The following is a 21,307-nucleotide window of genomic DNA, read 5'->3' on the forward strand; positions in this document are numbered from 1 at the left end:
CCTTTCACTCAGTGTTAAACTTTTCTTGTCATGATACCTAATGACACCATAGCTTGTTTAAGAAACAAACCAGATTTTTTCTTAGCATATTTTCTTTGCATGTTTCATCTTTCTCTTAATCTTCAACTTTTGTTCTAATGTATTATAGGTACATTTATATGCATTTATTTTCTCTTATCCCAGGGATTTTATTTACAAGAGCCTTTTTCCCTTTTTTTTTTTCTTAATTTTATTTTTTATTTTTTAAAATTTACATCCAAATTAGTTAGCATATAGTGAAGCAATGATTTCAGGAGTAGATTCCTTAATGCCCCTTACCCATTTAGCCCATCCCGCCTCCCACAACCCCTCTAACAACCCTCAGTTTGTTCTCCATATTTATGAGTCTCTTCTGTTTTGTCCCCCTCCCTGTTTTTATATTCTTTTTGTTTCCCATCCCTTATGTTCATCTGTTTTGTCTCTTAAAGTCCTCATATGAGTGAATTCATATGATTTTTGTCTTTCTCTGACTAATTTCACTTAGCATAATTACCTCCAGTTCCATCCACATAGTTGCAGATGGCAAGATTTCATTCTTTTTGATTGCCGAGTAATACTCCATTGTGTGTATATATATATATATATATATATATATATATATATATATATATATATATATACCACATCTTTATCCATTCACCCGTCGATGGACATTTGGGCTCTTTCCATACTTTGGCTATTGTTGATGGTGCTGCTATAAACATGGGGGTGCATGTGTCCCTTTGAAACAGCACACCTGTATCCCGTGGATAAATGACTAGTAGTGACATTGCTGGGTTGTAGGGTAGTTCTATTTTTAGTTTTTTGAGGAACCTCCATACTATTTCCCAGAGTGGGGGCACCAGCTTGCATTCCCACCAGCATTGCCAAAGAGATCCCCTTTCTTCGCATCCTCGCCAACATCTGTTGTTGCCTGAGTTGTTAATGTTAGCCATTCGGACAGGTGTGAGGTGGTATCTCATTGTGGTTTTGATTTGTATTTCCCTGATGATGAGTGATGTTGAGCATTTTTTCATGTGTCGGTTGGCCATCTGGATGTCTTCTTTGGAGAAGTGTCTATTCATGTCTTTTGTCCATTTCTTCACTGGATTCTTTCTGGGTGTTGAGTTTGATAAGTTCTTTATAGATTTTGGATACTAACCCTTTATCTGATATGTCATTTGCAAATATCTTCTCCCATTCTGTCGGTTGCCTTTTAGTTTTGCTGATTGTTTCCAAGCCTTTTTTTCCTTTGTTTTCATGGTAGCTATGTAAATATTTTCTGTCTGGAAGAATATTTCAAATTTGGAAATGTATGTGAAACACAAGTTTACCACATTTTTAGTTTTTAAAAATTGTCTAGATGCTCCAGAATCCGTCTGAGTTTGCACAGTCAGTAAAATCTTTGCTGGAAGCACAGAAGCAGTCCATCGAATCCGGCTCCATTGCTGGTGGGGAGCACCTCTGTTTTATGGGCAGTGGTAGAGAGGAAGAAGACATGTACATGAACATGGTCCTGGCACACTTTTTACAGGTATGTTGACAGATTATTTCAGTTTTGCTTGGTTATTGCTATCATCTTTAGGAAGTTCTCATAGGTTAATTTGTACTGTTATCTATATTGTCAAATTTATATGAAGTTTTTCTTTACAGCTTACAGGTTTTCTGTCTTGCCAAGAAAGGACTTCTTGAGATTTTTCTTACATGTTTCTATGATTTACTTTTTATGCTTAAGTGTTGAATCGTCTGGAATTTATTTTTGTGTAATAAGTGAGGTAGGAATAAAAAAAAAAAAATATTTTCCCAGATAGCTAACCAGTTGTGCTATCACTTTGAAATAGCACCTTAAAAAAATTTTTTTTAACGTTTACTTTTGAGAGAGAGACAGACAGAGACAGAGACAGAGACAGAACACAAGTGGGGGAGGGGCAGAGAGAGAGGGAGACACAGAATCTGAAGCAGGCTCCAGGCTCTGAGCTGTCAGCACAGAGCCCGACATGGGGCTCGAACTCATGAACCATGCAATCATGATCTGAGCCAAAATTGGATGCTTAACTGACTGAGCCACCCACCCAGGCGCCCCGAAATACCACCTTTTTAATTCCTCAGTGCATCAGGATCTATTTCTGTATTATTCTATTGCGTTGCTGTTTATGTCTGTTCATTCCCTAGTACTTTTTACAGTAACTGCATAATTCAGTTTAATATATTTACTTTGAAATAGAATAAATATACATGTATATTTATTCATTATACTTGGCCATCTTTCCTTTTTGTGTTTGAATGTTGTCTAATTTGTATCAGTGATTTTATGCAGCCTGTTCCTCTATCTTCTCTACAAAACCTCTCTCAGTGATGGCTCTTTCTTCATAAAAATAATTGTTTGTTAGGTATTCTTTGGTATTTTATACATTAAAGTCTTCATTTTATATGACCCTGACTTACGGAATTAGCAAGACCATAGGCATGGTGTTGCACTAGCTACTAAATTTGGATCCATTTCTGTTCATGTTGTACTTTACTGGGAATCTGCTTTGAGAAAGTAAGTCTAAAGGAAAGAATCCTTAAAAGACAAAACACGAGAAGGAACAAGGTATATGGGGGAAGGGTTGTAAGATAATTTTATACCTTATTAAAGGAGAGATTTTAGAAACTTACACAAAATAACAAAAATAGGGTCTCAGACTCATTTTACTTACAAATTTAATTGGCCTATTTTAAAAATGCTCTGGTATAAACTATAGATTGTGAACATTAACATATCACATGGCAAGAATTTGAAATATTGTGAACTTATTTTTTATAACTCAAGTTCTTGATGTGGTTTTAGAAAGTTTTCCCCCAACTTTTATCATGGAAATTTTCAAACAAAATCAAGAGTACATAGAGTTGAACCCTATAAACTCTTTATAAAGACATGAAACCACATTATCGTTATACTTTATTATAAAAATACCTAACTATTGTTCAAGTTTCTCTGATTTTCCCAGGATCCAAAACAAGACATTCTGCTTGGTTGACATCCTTTAAGTCTCTTTTAATGTATAGGTTCCCTTTCCTAATTTTTTTTCCTTGCAGATATTTGTTGGAAAAACTGGTTACGTTATCTTATAGCAGGTCCCCCACATACTAGATTTTGCTAATTACATTCACATGGTGGTGTTTATCAGGTTATGTCCCTGGTATTTCCTCTAAGTTGGTAATTAGATCTAGAGACTTGATCAGATTACTTTTTTGGGAGCGGGGGCGGACAGGAAGTCCTGGGTGGTGTGAACTTTGGTCAGGAGGTATGTACTGCCCATATCTTTCTTTTTTGTCTCTTTCTCTGTCAGTGCACTTTAGATCCATTAATTTTTATAGTAGTTTGTAAAATGGTAACATTCTATTATTTCTTATTCATAATTAGCTAGAATAATTGTTTTTATATTTCCTTTTTATAAAAGATACAACATATTTTGAAATCTTTTAAAAATCACTCTAATTATATCTAAAAATACAATTAACTGATTTTAGTTTGACTCGTTATTATATTATTGGAACTATAATACAGATAAAATCACAGTCTTGATAGTAGTCATGAAGTTGTCTCCTTCTTTCCACCAAGCGCCAGACCTTACAATATACAAGGTAAATGTATGTATCTCTCTATACCAGAGTCCCAGATGTCAAAGAAAACAAAAAGTCCAGAAACTTAATATATAACTATATATAACATGTGTCAGTGTTTATAGGGCTATAGAGGTTTTGATTAAATTGCATTTTGGAATAATTTAAATTCTATTTTTGCTACAGAAAAACAAAGAATATGTAAGCATTGCCAGTGGAGGCTTTATGGGTAAGGATTTAATTTATTTGTTGCTTTGCTTCCATTTCTCAGAGGAAATTATATCACCAGAGCTGATTGGGAGTGACCAGATTAGTTAGTGGATAAACTCTCTCTTCAGACATTCTGTATTTTCAGAAAAGGGAAAGCCAGCAGCACATATAGATAACAGATAAACATAATAGACAATTGAAATGAGCAAATATTTAATGGAAGACTAATTCAGTAGATATGTTTAATGAGCTTGTATTTGTAAAAAGCATTTTTGTAAAGAGGCATGAAAAACTGTCCACATGATTTGTCTTTATGGAGAAGGTGCAATAGATAGGACTGGGAAATGGGTAAGAGGAATATTTTTCATACTCTTTGCTTTTTTGTTTCATCGTTATTTTGTTTTTGAAATACTTGAAAGTATTAGCTGCTAAAAAAATATTGGCTGAATGGAATAAAACAAATAAGCTGATGTTTTCAAATCTTCAGACCAATATCTGACAATCCAGGATGGTAAAATAACAGAAAATCTCTGCAAGCAAGTATTTGAGAATTTATGAAGGATTAGGTCAGGATAAAAAGATTTAAAAAGAGCCTGTCTTTTTTGCAAATTGTATTATTTAAGGGTACAAACTTGTGACTAAAAGATGAGTAAGTCCTAGAGTACTGTAAGTGTAGTGAACGTAGACAACAGTATTATCATAACCAAACTTGCAAAGAGACTAAATCTTAATTATTCCCACCATGAAGAAATGGTAATTATCTGATCTGATAGAGGTACTAACTGTTGCTGAAATGGAAATTATATTACAGTATGTAAATCAACATGTTAAACACCTTAAGTTTACATAGTGTTATAGGTCAAATATATTTCAATCAAGAAATAAAGAGCCTTTAATAATAAAATCAAATTAATATTTGTTGAGTAATAGAATTGAGTTTGAATCATGAGAGTCTCATAAGGATTAAGTTCTGACCTAATATAATCTTCTTGTTTTATAACTTAGAATTTTTACAGATTAGGATCTTTTTCCTCTTTGTCGATATTAACAAGGATTATGATGATTTCCTGTATATCATGGCCTGATAACTCACAATCTTTGGGGCTCATACCCAGAGTGATCTACAAATGGGGTTGTTTTAATAGTGTTAAGCAAGTATTGGCCTTTAGGCCCAGTATTTATTAGGAATTTTGACAGTGATACAGAACTTGGTTATTAAGCTTACTATCAAAAGTATCTGAAAAGCAGTCTTTTATGGTATAGTCTAGGTTCCAGAAGCTTTTTTCTAATTATGAATTATTTCTTTTCCAAGAATAACCTCTCTTTCCATAGCAGTTAATGCCTTCTTTATTATGGGAAAGATTAATTGATATCTCTTTATGGTAAAACAAAAGCCACCATAGGTTTTCTTTTAATTTTTTATATCATAAAAATGTTGCTGAGATTATCTCTTAATACTTCCAGAGAGGAAAGCATCAAATTTATATATAGTTATTGTCAATTAAGAAAAACTGTAGTTGTACAGAGGGCTTTAGAAGGAGAAGAAGGCGGCTTTCTGTAGCTTAGAGTCCTTCATTACTGAAGTGCAGAAAAAAATACCTGTAATTACGTCTTTGTATCCTCTTTCATTCAGCCATGACATGTTTATTATATTCTCTGGTAATGAATCTTTCCAAAGGGGGTTGATACGTGAGTTGTTTTTTTCCCCTTGTTTATTTTAAGCACTGCAACAGCACCTGGCAGATATTAATGTGGATGGACCAGAAAATGGATATGGCCATTGGATTGCTAGTACCTCAGGCTCAAGGAGCAGTATCAATTCTTCTGTTGATGTAAGTGTATGTGTAGAATGTGTCACCATATTTGGATAAATGCCCAGAAAATGTGACTAACTATTAAGCTCACTGTAACAGAAATGGAGTCAAAATATTTCAAACACATATAGTGAGGAGTCGTGTTATTGCATGGTTAATGTTATATGGAACAGGCCTGCACAGCTAAACTAGCCAGGAGTTCTGGAGGTCCACTTGCTGAATTCAAATTTCTCCCTGTCCAGCTGCAGCTCGGTGTCATCTAGTGACAGTTTTCTGCCCCAGCTTAAATATCAATGGCCCTTAAAAACAACATTCTTCTAATTTATATTGCCACCCACAATGTAGAAAGTAATTCTGTTCAAGTTTGTTTCTTCAGATTTAAAAAACAATGATTGAGGCTGTTAAAGAAACTGTCTTAAAGATGTGTTATATTGAAAAATACCAAATAATTTAATTTCTATATTCAGTTTAATTTGATTTCAAATTTGGATATGGAAATAGAAATGTGGTTTTTGTGTTAGTTAATGATTTATTTCACTTAAAAATGAAAATGACATGACAATGAAAATGACATGTTTATTTTAGCATCATATGTAAATATGAAAGATCTAAGAAAACAACTGCTATTCATATTTTCATACTTTGAAATATTTCCTTCAAATATTTTTAATGCATATGTATTTTAGTGTTTTATTTTAAAAATGGTGATCAGAGTGTACATATAGATTTATTTTCTGCTTTTTCTCACCGCTTTTTCTAACATTTTAATGGGGATTAAGGAATACACTTGTCATGATGAGCACTGGGTGTTGTATGGGAAGTATTGAATCACTGTATTGTCCACCAGAATCTAATATTACACTATATGTTAACTAACTAGAAGTAAAATAAAAACTTAAAAAAAATTTTTAAAGCATTTTTTTAAAATTTATATAAATTTCTATCCAACAGTACTGAAGTCCTAGAGTGCTTTCTAATTATTTCTTTCTCTTAAGTTCTGAAGAAGAATTAATGGGCAAAAGATAGGCATACTTTTTGGGGCGCCTGGGTGGCTCAGTTGGTTAAGCATCTGACTCTTGATCTTGGCTCAGGTCATCATCTCACCGTTCTGATGTCAAGCCCTGCATTGAGCTCTGCACTAACAGCACAGAGCCTGCTTGGGTTTCTCTCTCTCCTCTCTACCCCTCCCCTGCTCGAATGGGTGCACTCTCTTTCTCTCTAAAAATATAAATAAAAAAAAAGATAGGCACACTTTTAAACTGACACCTATTGCCAGTTTGCCCTCTAACGAATATGGGAGCAATTCCATGAAACATTTTAAGAATTATACTCATATCTGTTATATTAGGTACATAAGGATAGTTTTCTTGAGAAAATTAAAAGTCTAAGTGAAAATATTTAAACAGCAAAATTTTACAAGGAATAAATGTTTAAAAATTTAGCTACATGAATGATATTCTGATTATACATTTGCTGATTTACATTTTATGATTGAAGTTAAGAAAAGGTCAGTAACTTAATTTTTTATTGAGTAAGGAGGGTATTTTCAGACTTTACACGTTTGTATGTACAACATACATCCGCATTTTTCATTTCTAATTCCCATCCCTAAAATGGTTTTACCTAGTATATAGGTCGGTTAAGGCTGCCATAACGAAATACAACCAAGTAGTTGGCTTAAATCACAGAGGTCTATTTTGTTTAGTTCTGGAGGCTGCAGATCTGGAATCATAGGGTTGGCAGGTTTGATTATGTATCCTCAGGCCTCTCTCTTTGGCTTGCAGATGACTGCCTTTTTGGTCTGTCTGGATATACATGGTCCTGTGTATGTGGTCTCCTTCTCTTCTTGTAAGGACACCAGTCATACTGGATTAGGTCCCACCTGTATGACCTCAGCCTTAGTTTAATATCTCTGAGTACAGTCTTTATCTAAGGTGAACTAGGAGTTAGAACTTTAACATATGGACACAATTCAGTCCATAACCTCTAGATAACCTTTAGCAGTAGTGTGCCTGATAGTCATTAGGAGAACAGTTAATTCATTAGTAAGTTCTTTTTTTTTTTTTTTTTTTTCAGGGTGAATCTTCTAATGGCTCAAATGATAGAGGAATGAAATCACTAGTAAATAAAATGACTGTTGCTTTGAAGACGAAATCTGTTAATGTCAGGGAAAAAGTTATCAGTTTTATTGAGAACACATCAACTCCTGTGGACCGGTGAGTTGCTTATTTGGTATGAGTTTATGATGGGTAACTAAAGACATGTGTCTTAATAGTAAATGATGGTTGAATTGAATATGTTCTAGAAAAGAATCATAAAGTACATTTTTTAATTGGATAATTTCAGTTTTCATTGTAATTGCAAAGATGTCCTTTATTGCTATAACATTTGACTGCAAAGATTTCTCTTCCCCTACTGCCAGAATAAAACTCAAATAATGATTCTGCCCTTTTATGCCATTCATTAAAAAAAATATTAAGATGCCATTATATGCATTATTCTTCATATAGTAGCTGTTTCCCACATGTCAAATGGATGGGAATCATCTACTAAATGCAGTAATCTCAAAGCAGGAAACTCTTCTCCTCCTCCAGGAATTTATAACCTAGAAAATTTGTTCATGCTAAATAAAGCAGAAACCTATTTTCTTTCTTTCTTTTTTAAAATTAATCAATTAATTCATTTTTAAAGTAATCTCTACACCCAACATGGGACTCGAACTCACAACCTGGATGCTTGCTCCACTGACTGAGCCAGCCAGTTGCCCCAGAAACCCATTTTCTTAAATTTAAGAGTTTAGCTCTTCATAGAATTTTGTCCACAGAATATAAGTGACATCTGTTTTCCCACGAATTACAAATGAAGGACACAGTTTGATAAATTTAAGAATGTCTGCTACAGTGTTTCTTATTGGAACTGTGAGTCCACAATGTTTTCTCCTCCACGTATTAGTCTAATTCATCTTTCTTGTTGTACAGTTCAAAACTAACATAATAATTCCAGCATAGAATTTATTTTTAAGCAGACCTGGTCTTGAAAATGTGTGATATTAATTTCACTTTCTTATTTTGCAGTATCCTAGGAAAGTTGAAATATTTTGACTTTAAGAATTGAATGTTAGGAATTTACTGTTGTTACTTTATTAGTTATAGTACCTATGCATACAAAAGTACATTTTCCCCCATTTAGTAAATAGCAAGGAAGAATGGATTATTTTCACAAATCCAAAAAAATTGTACCTGTCTAAAATGGTCAACTCATAAATAATATTAAAGTGTTTTATCAAGCCTGAAAGTCTTCTTTGCTCATTAAAATTATGTCTGTTCTCAAAAGCCTATAACTTTTTTACTTTCAGTGCATTCTGAGTTAGAGTACTATTGCTACATTTGGTAGCATGAACATTTAACATTTTATTTTAAAATGAACAAGTGATAACTCTGACTTGAAAGTGGCTTTTCTTCATTTTTCTTTGTACTTGGGATGATCAAAACATTTTCTTTATAATGTATGCTCTGGGTTAGAAAAAGTGATTATACTGTATTTTTGTTTTAAAGCTGTTGTGTTTTTAATAATCATTTTGTTCTGTCCTCTACCTCAATTTGCTATAGAATGTCTTTCAATCTTCCTTGGCCAGACAGAGCATGTACAGAGCGGTAAGCCAATGAGTAGAGCAGCTTTACGGGACCATCCTTTTCTTTAGCATGCCTCATGCTGTCTATAAGCCTCACACTGTCTTGGCTTAAATTTGATGCAGCTGTTTTCAAATGCTGAATTTTTCTTATTCTGCTTTTAGGAGTGTGTGATATTGATTGAGCTGTATTTGTTTTTTGGCTTGATCATTTTAATTTTTTTTCCTTGCATGCTTCTTTATATCTCCATTCCTCAGATGAAAATCAAGTACATTCAAATCCAAGAACTTCATAAAACCTGCCGTTTTTATTCTGAAAGAGAGGAGTGAAACAAAGAAAATAATTAGTCTCAGAGTTGGCAGAGTGTTAGCGTTGGAGATCATGTATTTCTATTTCCTGCACTAACAGTATAGAGTATTATCGCACCTAACAAAGGGCATTGTTCATAGTTCAAAATTGTTGTTAATTCAAGTATATTATGTAATTTTATGATTTTTTAAAAGACTTTTCTTAATTAGATTTGTATATTTAGGTTGGTGACTTCACATATCTAAATCAGTTCCAAAGAACCACAGTTCTTTAGTTTTCCATAAAAGAAATTAGGTCATGGTGGACATGTTAATGTATAATCCATCCCTTCTCTGTCCCTAGTAACATGTGGTACTTGTCATTAGATTATAGAAGTCTAAAGTTTAAAAATCTACTGAATCTTCAATTAGGGTGCACAGAAGAACTCTACTAACTTAATACCTTTATATAGCTTTGTAGTTTTTATACCTACAGCATTTTTCTGCAGTTTATTTTTTTTTTAAGTTTATTCTGAAAGAGAGAGAGAGAGGGAGAGAGAGAGAGAGAGAATCCCAAGCAGGTTCCATGCCGTCAGTGCAGAGCCCATCGTGGGGCTCAATCCCAAGAACCATGAGATCATGACCTGAGCCAAATCAAGAATCAGACACCTAACCAACTGAGCGACCAAAGTGCCCCATTAAGCAGTTTAAATTAGAATATCAATTACAGCAATATCTATGGAGATTTTAAAAGAAATTCTAGTTGTATTTTAAATATAAATTAAGCTTTGGAATTATGGAGTTGAATTTTTCTTTGGTCATTTCAATGTTTTCAGTGACTAGAAGTAACATTTTTAAAAGCACTAGTTCACTCTTAACTTAGTGGTAAGAGTTTTTATTTACTGTAACTATTCCTGCACAATGCCAATTACAGAGCTTCTATTACAGTTTTACCTGAGACTATTTTAAAGGCATTTGCTTCTTTTAAAATTATAATCTGTTTGTGAATCATCTTTCTACCTTTTCTTGTTATAGGACCATTGAATTAGTCTAATTTTAACTCCCAGGTTTTCTCCCAAATTCTTAAATTTATAAAAATTTAACTTATTTTCTCTGATCTACAGGTAAATATATTTATTTTGAAAATAGAATTTAGTGAAAAGTTAGAATTGGGTTTCTTTCTGAGCTCAGTAAATAAATTAGAACCTGGTCAAAATATGTTATAGATGTTTCTGTTATTACTTCAACTAAAAAAGTATAAATATACTGCTTTTTAAAAAGTCCAGTGAATTTCATTAATTTTTAAATTGTTTTAAATGTTTATTTTTGAGAGAGAAAGAGAGAGAGAGAGAGAGACCGAGTACAAGTGGGGGAGAGGCAGAGAGAGAGAGGGAGACACAGAATCCAAAGCAGGCTCCAGGCTCCTAGCTGTCAGCACAGAGCCTGAAATGGGGCTTGAACCCCACGAACTGCCAGATCATGACCTGAGCTGAAGTTGGCGCTTAACGGACTGAGCCACCCAGGCGCCCCAAATTTCATTAATTTTTAGCCAATACTTAAGAACTAATAACCCAGTAATCTTTAGCAATCTTTATAAAAACTGCCTTGCATTATAAATGTAGATCAATAATGATTAGTTTTTTTAAAACTTTTCACTTTGCATACTTGAATTCTGGTTCATGCATTTACTATAAACATTATCCTTGTTACTTTCGACGTTACATCAGTTTAATTATGCTTTAATGTCAGGAGAGAACCAATAATTTAATCATAAATTTTTGTAATCTAGATGGCACTAAAGTATTTTTAGACAAAACTGTATTATCTTTGTCTTTTATAAGTAGGCTGATTCTGAGTTTCATAGGTATTTGAATTATTTATTTCACTTTATCTAATGAGTATAGTTTGATAATTTACTGGATAACTTTACATTAGATATGTTTTAACATAAAATAAAATGATTTTATGATTTAACTTAAACTGTAAATTATGTATTGATTAGCTTATAATTCCCAAAGAATGTTATACATTTAGCTCTCATTGGTTTTTCTAGTAAGTGTTCCATTGAGGAATGTTCTGGGAGAAGTAAGGATTTAAGTAAGCCTCATTGAACAAAATTAGGTTATGATTAAGATTTTGATTGATGATATGTATTATTTAAAATACATATTCGATCTCTATATTCTGGAAAAATTGAATTTAAGATTAAAGACGTGTAACCCCAATTTTTTCCATGTTGGACTATCTCTTGATATATGATCAATCAATCAATAAATAAAAATAAGCCAGTTTTTCTTCATTGTAGATAATCTTGATGGAACCTTTATCTTACAAATATACAGTGCTTTTTCCACAACAACATGTATTTTGTTGAAATATTTTAATTTTTCTTCTTGGTTTGTTTGAGATTACCTGAAAAGTACTGAGTTATAAATTTTTATAGTAAAAAAGAGAGAGGTTATACTTCCTGCAAGAACTAATCAAGTTTATTGTTTATGCTTCTGCCACTTGAAAAAGAAAGGCAGATTAATTTTCATGGTTTATTTACATTTATGTAAAAGAACTAGTAGCATGTTAGTTTCTATTAAAGCAAAAGTAATAGTAAAAAAAAAAGGAGGATTATAATGTGAGCATTGGGTAATATATAGAATTGTTGAATCATATTGTACAACTGAAACTATGATTTAAAAAAATGGGAGGAAAAATCCCATTTTATATCCACCCAAAATCCCCCAAAAATATTTGCCCCCATATAAGAAAACCTTAACAACCCTCCTAGAATTGGAGTATTCAGTTCCATAATCTATTTTACCTAACAGGCATGTGCATAGTACTATCTAGATGCCAGGCATTGTTCTAAGAGCTTTACAAAATATTAACTAATTTAATTCTCACAGTAACCTTGAAGGGTAGGTACTGTTGTTAACTACCACTTTACAGATATGAAAATAGAATCAGAGAGGTTAAATGACTTCCCTAAAGCTACACAGATCTAAGCACTAGTTCTAATATGAATAATAAAATTGTTTTAAAATTTAATTTTTACAGATTGAAAACATTCAGCCTGTCAAGACATTATGCCACTTTTGCTAACATAATTTCCTATCTTGTTACAGTTTCCTTAACATAGATAGCTGTTCTAAAGCTGGGTGGTATATGGGGGTGAGGAACAAAGAATGTATACATTTTGTATAAATATTCAAATGATACTTGGTAAAAATCTTCGGTTAACTTCTTAAGTGATAATTTCCCCTCTAAAATTCTTTGAATATAGGCATGTGAGCAGCAGTGACAGAGTGGGCAAGCCTTACCGTGGTGTAAAGCCTGTTTTCAGCATTGGGGATGAAGAAGAATACGACACAGGTGTAGTAATAAACTTATCTGTAGATGCTTTCCTTAGGCACCAGGAATGACTATAGAGATCATTCTGAGACTAGCTGAACTTTAAAAAAAAAAAAAAAAAGACACAATGAAATTCTGTAGATGAGATTGGGGAGTCTGTTCTTTTTTCCTAAGAGTTTTTTCTAGTTTTTTTCCTAAGAGTTTGGTTTTAGACCTCTTAAGTTATGCCTGTTAGAATTCAAGCAGAAATGCTGAGTATGCATTTGATTATAGGAGTCTTTAGATGAAGAGAGAAGGTCTAATAACGTGGTGCTGATCTGGGAATTATCCGTGTTGAAATAGTATTTAAATCCATGGGATTTTATTTAAATCCCCTTGATCCACCCACCTGGGTGATTGAGAGCTGTGGGACTAAAGTTCAGGGAATTCCAAAATGGAGACATCTGGAAAGAGCCTTTTTAAATTCGAGGTAATATCCTAAAAGGCCACAAGGTGGGGATATTGTACCAGGCAAATTGTATCATCGTCTGTGGTTGTCTTTATATTTTTAAAAATGATTTATTACTTTGCTTCATAATGCTGCTGCCAAGATTACCCTGGTTAAGTAATAATAATGAATGTTAGTATGTGTATTGGGTTAGAAAAAATAAAGCAGTAAATCAATGTAGCAAATAAAAAAAAACCTTCCCAAATTTCTCCTTGTTTTTTCTACTTAGTAATACATGCTGTATATTTTCCATCTCAGCCCATATTCCACCTTAGTTCTCTTTCTATCACATAAACACACCATAATTTATTTAATCAGTCTTTCAAAATTCACACTGGTAGTTTTTCAGGTTTTTTGTTTGTTTCAAATGGCAATAGATATTTTTATACATAACTATCTGAACTTTTGTAAGTACACACAGAGGCTATATTCTTAGCAGTAAGATTAATAGATTATAGGGAGCCACATTTGACATTTTAATAAATATTTACAAAATCACCTTCCTAAAAACTTGCATTGAATGAAGTAAATGAAATTTTCTGTGTGCTATTTCTCATTGTTTCTTTTTCTCCTCTCCCTTCTATTTTTGTTGCTATCTTCCTGTTATTTATCAGTCTGTCCCTGAATATTTCGGCTCCTTTCTTTAATAACTTTCATTTCAACTCTTTTAATTCCCAAGAGGCAAATGGATGGATAAACTATAGTATACATACATGTGTCATATATTTATGCATATATTTGTATTTGGGAAATTGTACAGTAATGAAAATGAGAATACTAGAGCTACGTGTATCAACATGTATAAATTTTACACTGTTCAGAGTGAAGAAGCAGTTGCAGAAGAATACAGTTGAAAGGTCTACTATTTATATAAATGTTACTGCTACTGTAGAGATTTTTACTTATTTATCCAAGGATGGATTTTTGTTGTTTTTCTTAAAGTCAAAAAACAGCAAGAGAAAAAGAACTCTAACATCTTTGCCCTCAAGATAGATGCTTATTATTGGACAATTTAGCCATCTTTCTATAGTCTAGACATAGATTAGAGTCATGTTACATAAAGCAAAAAAGTTGAAATTCCTCAGGCAGTGTAGTCTTTAAAAAATTTATTTACATTATTTATTTTTTGTTTTTTTTTTTTAAATCTTTGACAGAGAAAGAGAGACAGAGCATGAGTAGGGGAAGGGCAGAGAGAGAGAGAGGGAGACACAGGATCCAAAGCAGGCTCCAGGCTCTGGGCTGTCAGCACAGAGCCCGACGTGGGGCTCCAACTAATGGACTGTGAGATCATGATCTGAGCTGAATTCGGGTGCTTAACTGACGGAGCCATCTAGGCGCACTTACTTACCTGCTTACTTACTTACTTACTTAATTTATTTATTATTTAAAAAAATTTTTTAAATATTCATTTTCGAGAAAGAGAGAGACAGAGTATGAGCAGGGGAGGGGCAGAAAGAGAGGGAGACACAGAATCTGAAGCAGGCTCCAGGCTCAAGCTGCCAGCACAGAGCCCAACGCAGGGCCCGAACCGACAAACCATGTGATCATGACCTGAGCTGAAATCGGATGCTTAACTGACTGAGCCACCCAGGCTCCCCTATTTATTTTTTATTTAAGTATAGTTGACACACAGTGTTACGGGGTATTCTTAGTATTTTCACCTTTCTTACCATGTAGCCTAATGCTTCATAATAATATTTCTGTATTATGCCATTGGCATAAGGAAACATAGTAACAGGATTTGAATTGTTTTTTTCTTTTCCCCCAACCTGTATGCTTAAAATACTCAATTTTTTTTCCCGGCTATTAAGGAATGTCTCATTTTTAAAGTTGGTAATTCCCACTTTTAACACTTTAAACTCTTTCAGATGAAATTGACAGCTCTTCAATGTCAGATGATGACAGAAAAGAGGTTGTAAACATTCAGACTTGGATAAACAAGCCAGACGTCAAGCATCATTTTCCTTGTAAAGAAGTGAAAGAAAGTGGACACATGTTTCCTAGGTACTTTTTTAAATGCCTTCTTCAGAAGTAAAATTAAATTTGGGGAATAAAAAACTTAACCACAGGAGAAATTTTCTTTAAGTACAATAAGATATAATTTTCCTTTGTCAACTTGTATTATGTGTCTTGATTTTTAAAATATTTTTGATGTAATTTTTTATTTTGAAATATTCTAAAAAGTTGAAGAAACAGTACATTGAACATCTTTATAAGCCTCTCTCAATTCACCAGATTTTAATTTCTTTTTGTGTTTTTCCAATCTATTTATATATCTATTTATAGACACACATACACATACAGTTCTCTATTGTCAAGCCATTCAGAAGAATCTTACAGATATGACCCTTAACCCCCAAAAATGCTTTAGTGTAAATCTCCCAAGAATATGAGCATTCTCTTATACAACTTCAATAGCATTATGACTGTTTTTAAAATAGCATTATCACTCTTTAAAAACTTTAAAATGAACATCATTCAACATACATGTGACACTCAGATTTTTCAGGGTGCCCCCAAAGTATTATTTATAGTCGTTTTTTTCCTTTTTGATCCAATAGCTAGTCAGGGTTCCTGCATTGTATTTGCCTGTCAGTCTCTTTAGTTTCAGCCGGTGTGCAGCAGTACTTCTGCCTTTACCACCACCTCCCCTTTTCTGCATGATGAATGACTCTTTTGAGGCTAGGCTGTGTATTCTGCAGAGTGTCCTGCGTTTTGGACTTTTATAGTTTTACTGCACAGTAAAACCTTGGTTTGCGAGCATAATTCGTTCTGCTAACAAGTTTGTAATCCAGAGCACTCGTGTATCAAAGTGAATTTCAGGAACCATTGGCTCAGTTGCGATCATGTGATGTTTGGCATCATGTACTACTCATAAGACATCGCTCATTTATCAAGTTAAAATGTATTAGAAAGGTTTGCTCATCTTCTGGGACACTGACTGAACAAGTTACAATCCAAGATTTTACCGTATTACATAAATGTGTATGAGTATATCATTGCCTTACATTAAAAGTGAGCTAAGACACAGGGAGGGGGTGTGTTAATAACACCATGCCCATTTTACCTTCAAGATCCAGTTACAGAATATTATAAAATATGTAAGGCAGCCCAACTATTGCTTAGTGGTCTTTGATGAAAAGTATACACTATGGTATAGTGACTGAGAGTAGTTTATGAATATAGGCAGTATTGTGAAAAAGTTTGAAAAGGACTGTATTCCATATACCATATAGAATAGATTCTAAAAATATTATTTTAATGATTTCTAATAGTATTGTACTTTTTATTACATAAAATAGAAACTTTGCTCTTAAACGGTTACAGGATTTCCTATTAATAAAATGTTAATTTTCCATACAACTAAAGGAAAATTAAGAACTTTTATTGGGTAGTTTATTTGTTTATAGATGATTCATTTTAATTCAAAAGTAATTTCATCTGGAGTTGAATATTTTTTTGGTTGAAGTAACAGCTGTTTTGCATGACGTGTCTAAAATTCTTTTTGTTGTTTAATGTTTTTTTTGCCTCTTAAGTCATCTGTTGGTTACTGCAACACACATGTACTGTTTAAGGGAGATTCTTTCACGGAAAGGATTGGCTTATATACAGTCTCGACAAGCACTAAATTCTGTAGTTAAAATTACATCTAAAAAAAAGCATCCTGAGCTAATTACTTTCAAGTACGGAAATAGCAGTGCTTCAGGAATAGAAATCTTGGCAATTGAAAGGTAAGATTTTCTTAGAATGGTATTATCTGAATTATTGAATTAGTTCATTATTAAACACTGTTTCTCTCTTTTGGAGAATAGATGGTGGCATAGGCGACTTGAGCCACTTTTAATTAGTATTCTTTGCTTATCTTTTTCTTCCGTACCCTTAATCATATGTCAATTAGTTATTAACACATGGTTTCAGTAAGTTTCGTAGCTAATTTCATTAACTTTTTGACAGAAGGGTCCTTATACTATTGCTGCACTAAATGCTGGTTTATCAAATAAGAAGCTTGTCTCAGAATATAAGTCAGTGTTTCTACTTCCGTTCATCAAAAAATTCTTTTGAAAAAGTATCCATGAAGTAAGCAACGTGCTGAGTGTTATATTTAATTTACAATCTGGCACAAACTCCTTATCTTATTGTGGACCAGTGACAAAACAGTTCATGGATGGGCATCAAGGGCCATAGGACCTCACTTATCTGGAAACTAAACCATTTTTATAATCCTGTAAAAATGTGAAGCCCAGAGGAGTTGAATGACTTCCAAATCCTCACACCTTGCTTGTGACAGGACCAAATGGAGCTGTCCTGACTCCAGATCTCTGGTTCCTTCCATTTGGCTATGAAGAGTCACCAGCTTGCACACTTAGATTTTCTTTCTTTCAAATATGCTTTCATGTATGTATTGAAATAAGTTATGGGGAGTAAATATGAAGGTATGTCTGCTGGCTTTGTAGGTTAGGGGAAGCTTTGCATTGGAAGTGTCACCTAAGCTGAGGCCTGAAGGGAAAACAATTTATGTTAATATATATGTATATTTTTTCCCCCTTAGGTATTTGATTCCAAATGCAGGAGACGCTACTAAAGCCATTAAACAACAGATCATGAAAGTTTTGGATGCTTTGGAAAGTTAATATAAGAGAGAATTATTTCAAAAGAAATTGAGGCAACCAAGAGAAAGAAACATGGACATACTTTCCTGATTGCGTACTAACAGAAGACCTTTCATTTGCTCATGGGGGTGCTTGAGTTGCAGGTCTAAGTGTAAATTATTATAATCAATTTCTAGACAGCTAAAATTTTACTTAAATTTTCTTTTGCATTTTCGGTTTTGTAAAATGATTTATAAAGGTCAGTTATTAAATGACTTTGAGGTAACTGACCCTCTACCCTTGTGAACTAAGGGTACAGAATGCAGTTCTGTTTTGAAGAGCTGTGTTTTAAAAGGGAATATGCATCACTTTCAGATTTAAAAACATCCATGCACATATATACTTGCAATGTCTTCACTGAAAATTAGAGATAGAATTAGTTGAAGAGACCCCTTTAATTGCTACATTTAGTTTTATCCACTTGGCAGTATCAGAAACTGAAAGTATTACATAGATTAATAATTAGCTTGCTGTTTCTGTTCTTAAAAAATGTGAAATGTTTTTAACGAAGCAGATAAAGATTCCAGCCAACCCAGAAATGCAGTCCAGCTAGTGAAATGTTGGAGTATCAGTTTCTAAATCATCTCTTCCCATTAGCTAATGATTTGAACACTGAGTGCTTCAGATCTTAAACTTCATCCTACTGGTTTCTAAGGAGCGGTTAAAATTATAAGTAGGTAGGCGTATTAAGATTAAAATAAACATTTGGGGGACAGAGTTGTATCTATAAAAATGTCATTGGTCTTTATTACAAGTGGAATATTTGATTTGGGATATTTCAGAACAGCTGTTGTGCACACATTGATTTATCCTTACTGAGATTATGGTCTGTGACCACAACGAATATCCACTTAAATAAAAGCCAAATAACCAGAGAGCTATATAAACTACAATTGTTTTATCAGCTCTTTCTGAAATTTCTTACTCTTCTTTGGTTTTTGTCTTCTGTTCCAGTGGTTCGAAACTATTTTTATGTTCTTAATCTGACAGAACTAAAAAGTGATCTGCTTTACTTTGCAGCTTTCTCAATTTAATTTATTGAGGTCTATATTAGACACATCTGGTGAGAGAAATCGGGAACGTGTTTGGGGCTATGGAAGGACTCCTTATAAAGTGTTTTTGGGAAGTAGCAAATCCTAACAATCTGCTGTGTCCTAAAATGCAATGGATTATCTCTAAGGGGTTTATAGGAAAAAATATTTAGATGTACACTGTTTATAGCCAGTTATTTTAATTTACTTAATGGAAATCAAGCACATAACAGGCAACATAGTTCAAGATATTTTATTCTAATATCTAAATAAAAGCGGTTTCTTGAGTGGTTGAAGACATTTGCGTGAAATTGCACCTGGTGCATACTATATTTATGACTTTACCCACAACGGTTGTGTTGCTTTCTTTTTCTTTTCTTTTTTTCTTTCTTTTTGGTGCCCCCTTTACAAATGCCGTGAAGTCTCCATTTTTTGCCCATTTCAGCCATGGGACTTTTTTCATAATATTAATGTAAAGATGTTTGTGTTACTGTTTATAAAATTACAATTGTAAATAAACCAATACAATTTGCTCAGAACTTTGTTCTTAATGACAATCTCTCTCCCTCTCCCTCCCTCCCCCCGCCCCCATTTGCAAATCTGTGTAGATAACACAAAATCAGAAATTTGAGGACTATCCTTCAGTGGAATTTAATGTTCAGGTTTTAAGTTTGAAAGTATTAGATTCCTGTTTGTGTTCATCTGTATAGGGAGGGGGAAAGAGTTAGTTTAAAACTAATGACATTAAATTCCACATGAATAAATTACTACCTTTAACCACTTAAATTCTCAGAACTTTAGTTTCTTCTTCTGAAATAACATCACAGTTACTAATCATGAGTATGAAATAAAAATACATTTTGTTGATTGTACTAGGCACTTACAAGGCTGCTCATCCTTCCTTAACTGGCCCACTAAGTACAGAACTAGAATTCACTATGGGATACTCACCTCTTACTGACTCTCAAGGATTGCAGAGTTTGCAACTTTATGAGATTGTTACTATTTCCTGTATTTCCAAGATTAGAAAACCAAGGCTGAAAGAAATTGAGTTAATGAAAAGGGAAGGTATCCCCTCTTCCCTCCCTACTCCCTGAGAATTATCACTTAAGATAACGAATCACTTCAGGGCACCTGGGTGGCTCAGTCAGTTAAGTGTCTGACTTTGGCTCAGGTCATGATCTCACGGTTCACAAGTTCCCAGTCCTGCATCAGACTTTCTGCTGACAGCTCAGAGCCTGCTTCAGATTCTGTATCTCCTTCTCTCTCTGTCCCTCCCCCACTTGCTAGTGTGCTCTCTTTCAAAAAGAAATAAACATTAAAAAATTGTTGAAATATAACCTACATACCATAAAGTTCACCTTTTTGAAGGGTCTACAAAGTGCTTTTTAGCAAATTCAGAGTTGTGCAATCATCACAATTATTTAATTTCAGAACATTTGGTTGCTCAAAAAAGAACCTCCTACCTGTTAGCAGTTACTCCCCTTTTCCCTCCAGTCCTTGGCAGCTGCTAATTTCCTGTCTGTCTTTGTGGATTTGCCTCTTCTGGACATTTCATGATAAAAGGAATCATTACAAGAAGTAGCTTTTGTGTCTGGCTTATTTCACTTAGCATGATGTTTTCAAGCATCATCCATGTTGTAGCATGTGTCAGAATTTCGTTCCTTTTTAAGGCTGAAGAATATTCCATTGTATGGATATATCACATTTTATTTATCCATTCATCACTCGATGGACATTTGTGCAAAGCTCTAAGCCCAATTTGGTAATTCCGAAGTTTGATCTTTTGTTTGGAGTACCATACATTCCCCTAAGATCTCATCCACTTTGATAGTTTCTGTTCTTATTGTGGAGATGATTCCAATTCTAATTTTCAGCCCTTCATCTATATTAGTCATTTGTGTAACTACCTCACCCTGAAAAATTGAACTTAGGCCCCCCCAGACTGACTTCTATATGAAGAGTGATTGGAGGATAAGATGCTGAGGGAAAGGAGGCCAGTTAAGTTGCCTAAAAGCAGTCTCCCCAAAATGAGAAAGGCCTAGCCATGAATGGTGGTCACAAGGACAGAAAAGGAGGCAGCAATCAAGGGGTACTGCAGGAAAGTAAGAAGGGCCCTGTTCTTAACCAGAGGTGGAGGAAAAAAGAATGATACAGAAGTGATTTAGATTTTCCAGGGGAGGGCATGAGGAGTTAGGAGAATTGGAAAACAGCATAAATGGTGGTGCCTATAT

General features: G+C 33.7%; 1 protein-coding gene across 2 annotated transcripts in view; it reads left to right on the forward strand.

Annotated features, from left to right (window-relative positions):
• Nucleotides 1–19,612, forward strand: part of TBC1D23 (TBC1 domain family member 23) — a 57,962-nt gene extending 38,350 nt beyond the window's left edge. Inside the window, exons 11-19 of one of the 2 annotated variants that reach the window (XM_019448166.2) lie at nucleotides 1,382–1,552; nucleotides 3,811–3,853; nucleotides 5,557–5,666; nucleotides 7,725–7,864; nucleotides 9,257–9,301; nucleotides 12,839–12,927; nucleotides 15,262–15,397; nucleotides 16,930–17,124; nucleotides 17,943–19,612. In XM_019448166.2, coding sequence (XP_019303711.1) covers nucleotides 1,382–1,552; nucleotides 3,811–3,853; nucleotides 5,557–5,666; nucleotides 7,725–7,864; nucleotides 9,257–9,301; nucleotides 12,839–12,927; nucleotides 15,262–15,397; nucleotides 16,930–17,124; nucleotides 17,943–18,024 — 1,011 coding nt within the window. In that variant the 3' untranslated portion in view covers nucleotides 18,025–19,612. The remainder of the gene's footprint in view (nucleotides 1–1,381; nucleotides 1,553–3,810; nucleotides 3,854–5,556; nucleotides 5,667–7,724; nucleotides 7,865–9,256; nucleotides 9,302–12,838; nucleotides 12,928–15,261; nucleotides 15,398–16,929; nucleotides 17,125–17,942) is intronic. The other variant, XM_019448167.2, reaches the window with a different exon arrangement.
• Nucleotides 19,613–21,307: the final 1,695 nt, after the last annotated feature.

Source organism: Panthera pardus, unplaced genomic scaffold, assembly GCF_024362965.1.
Source record: "Panthera pardus isolate Hobbes unplaced genomic scaffold, ASM2436296v1 HiC_scaffold_16, whole genome shotgun sequence".
Classification (NCBI taxonomy): domain Eukaryota; kingdom Metazoa; phylum Chordata; class Mammalia; order Carnivora; family Felidae; genus Panthera; species Panthera pardus.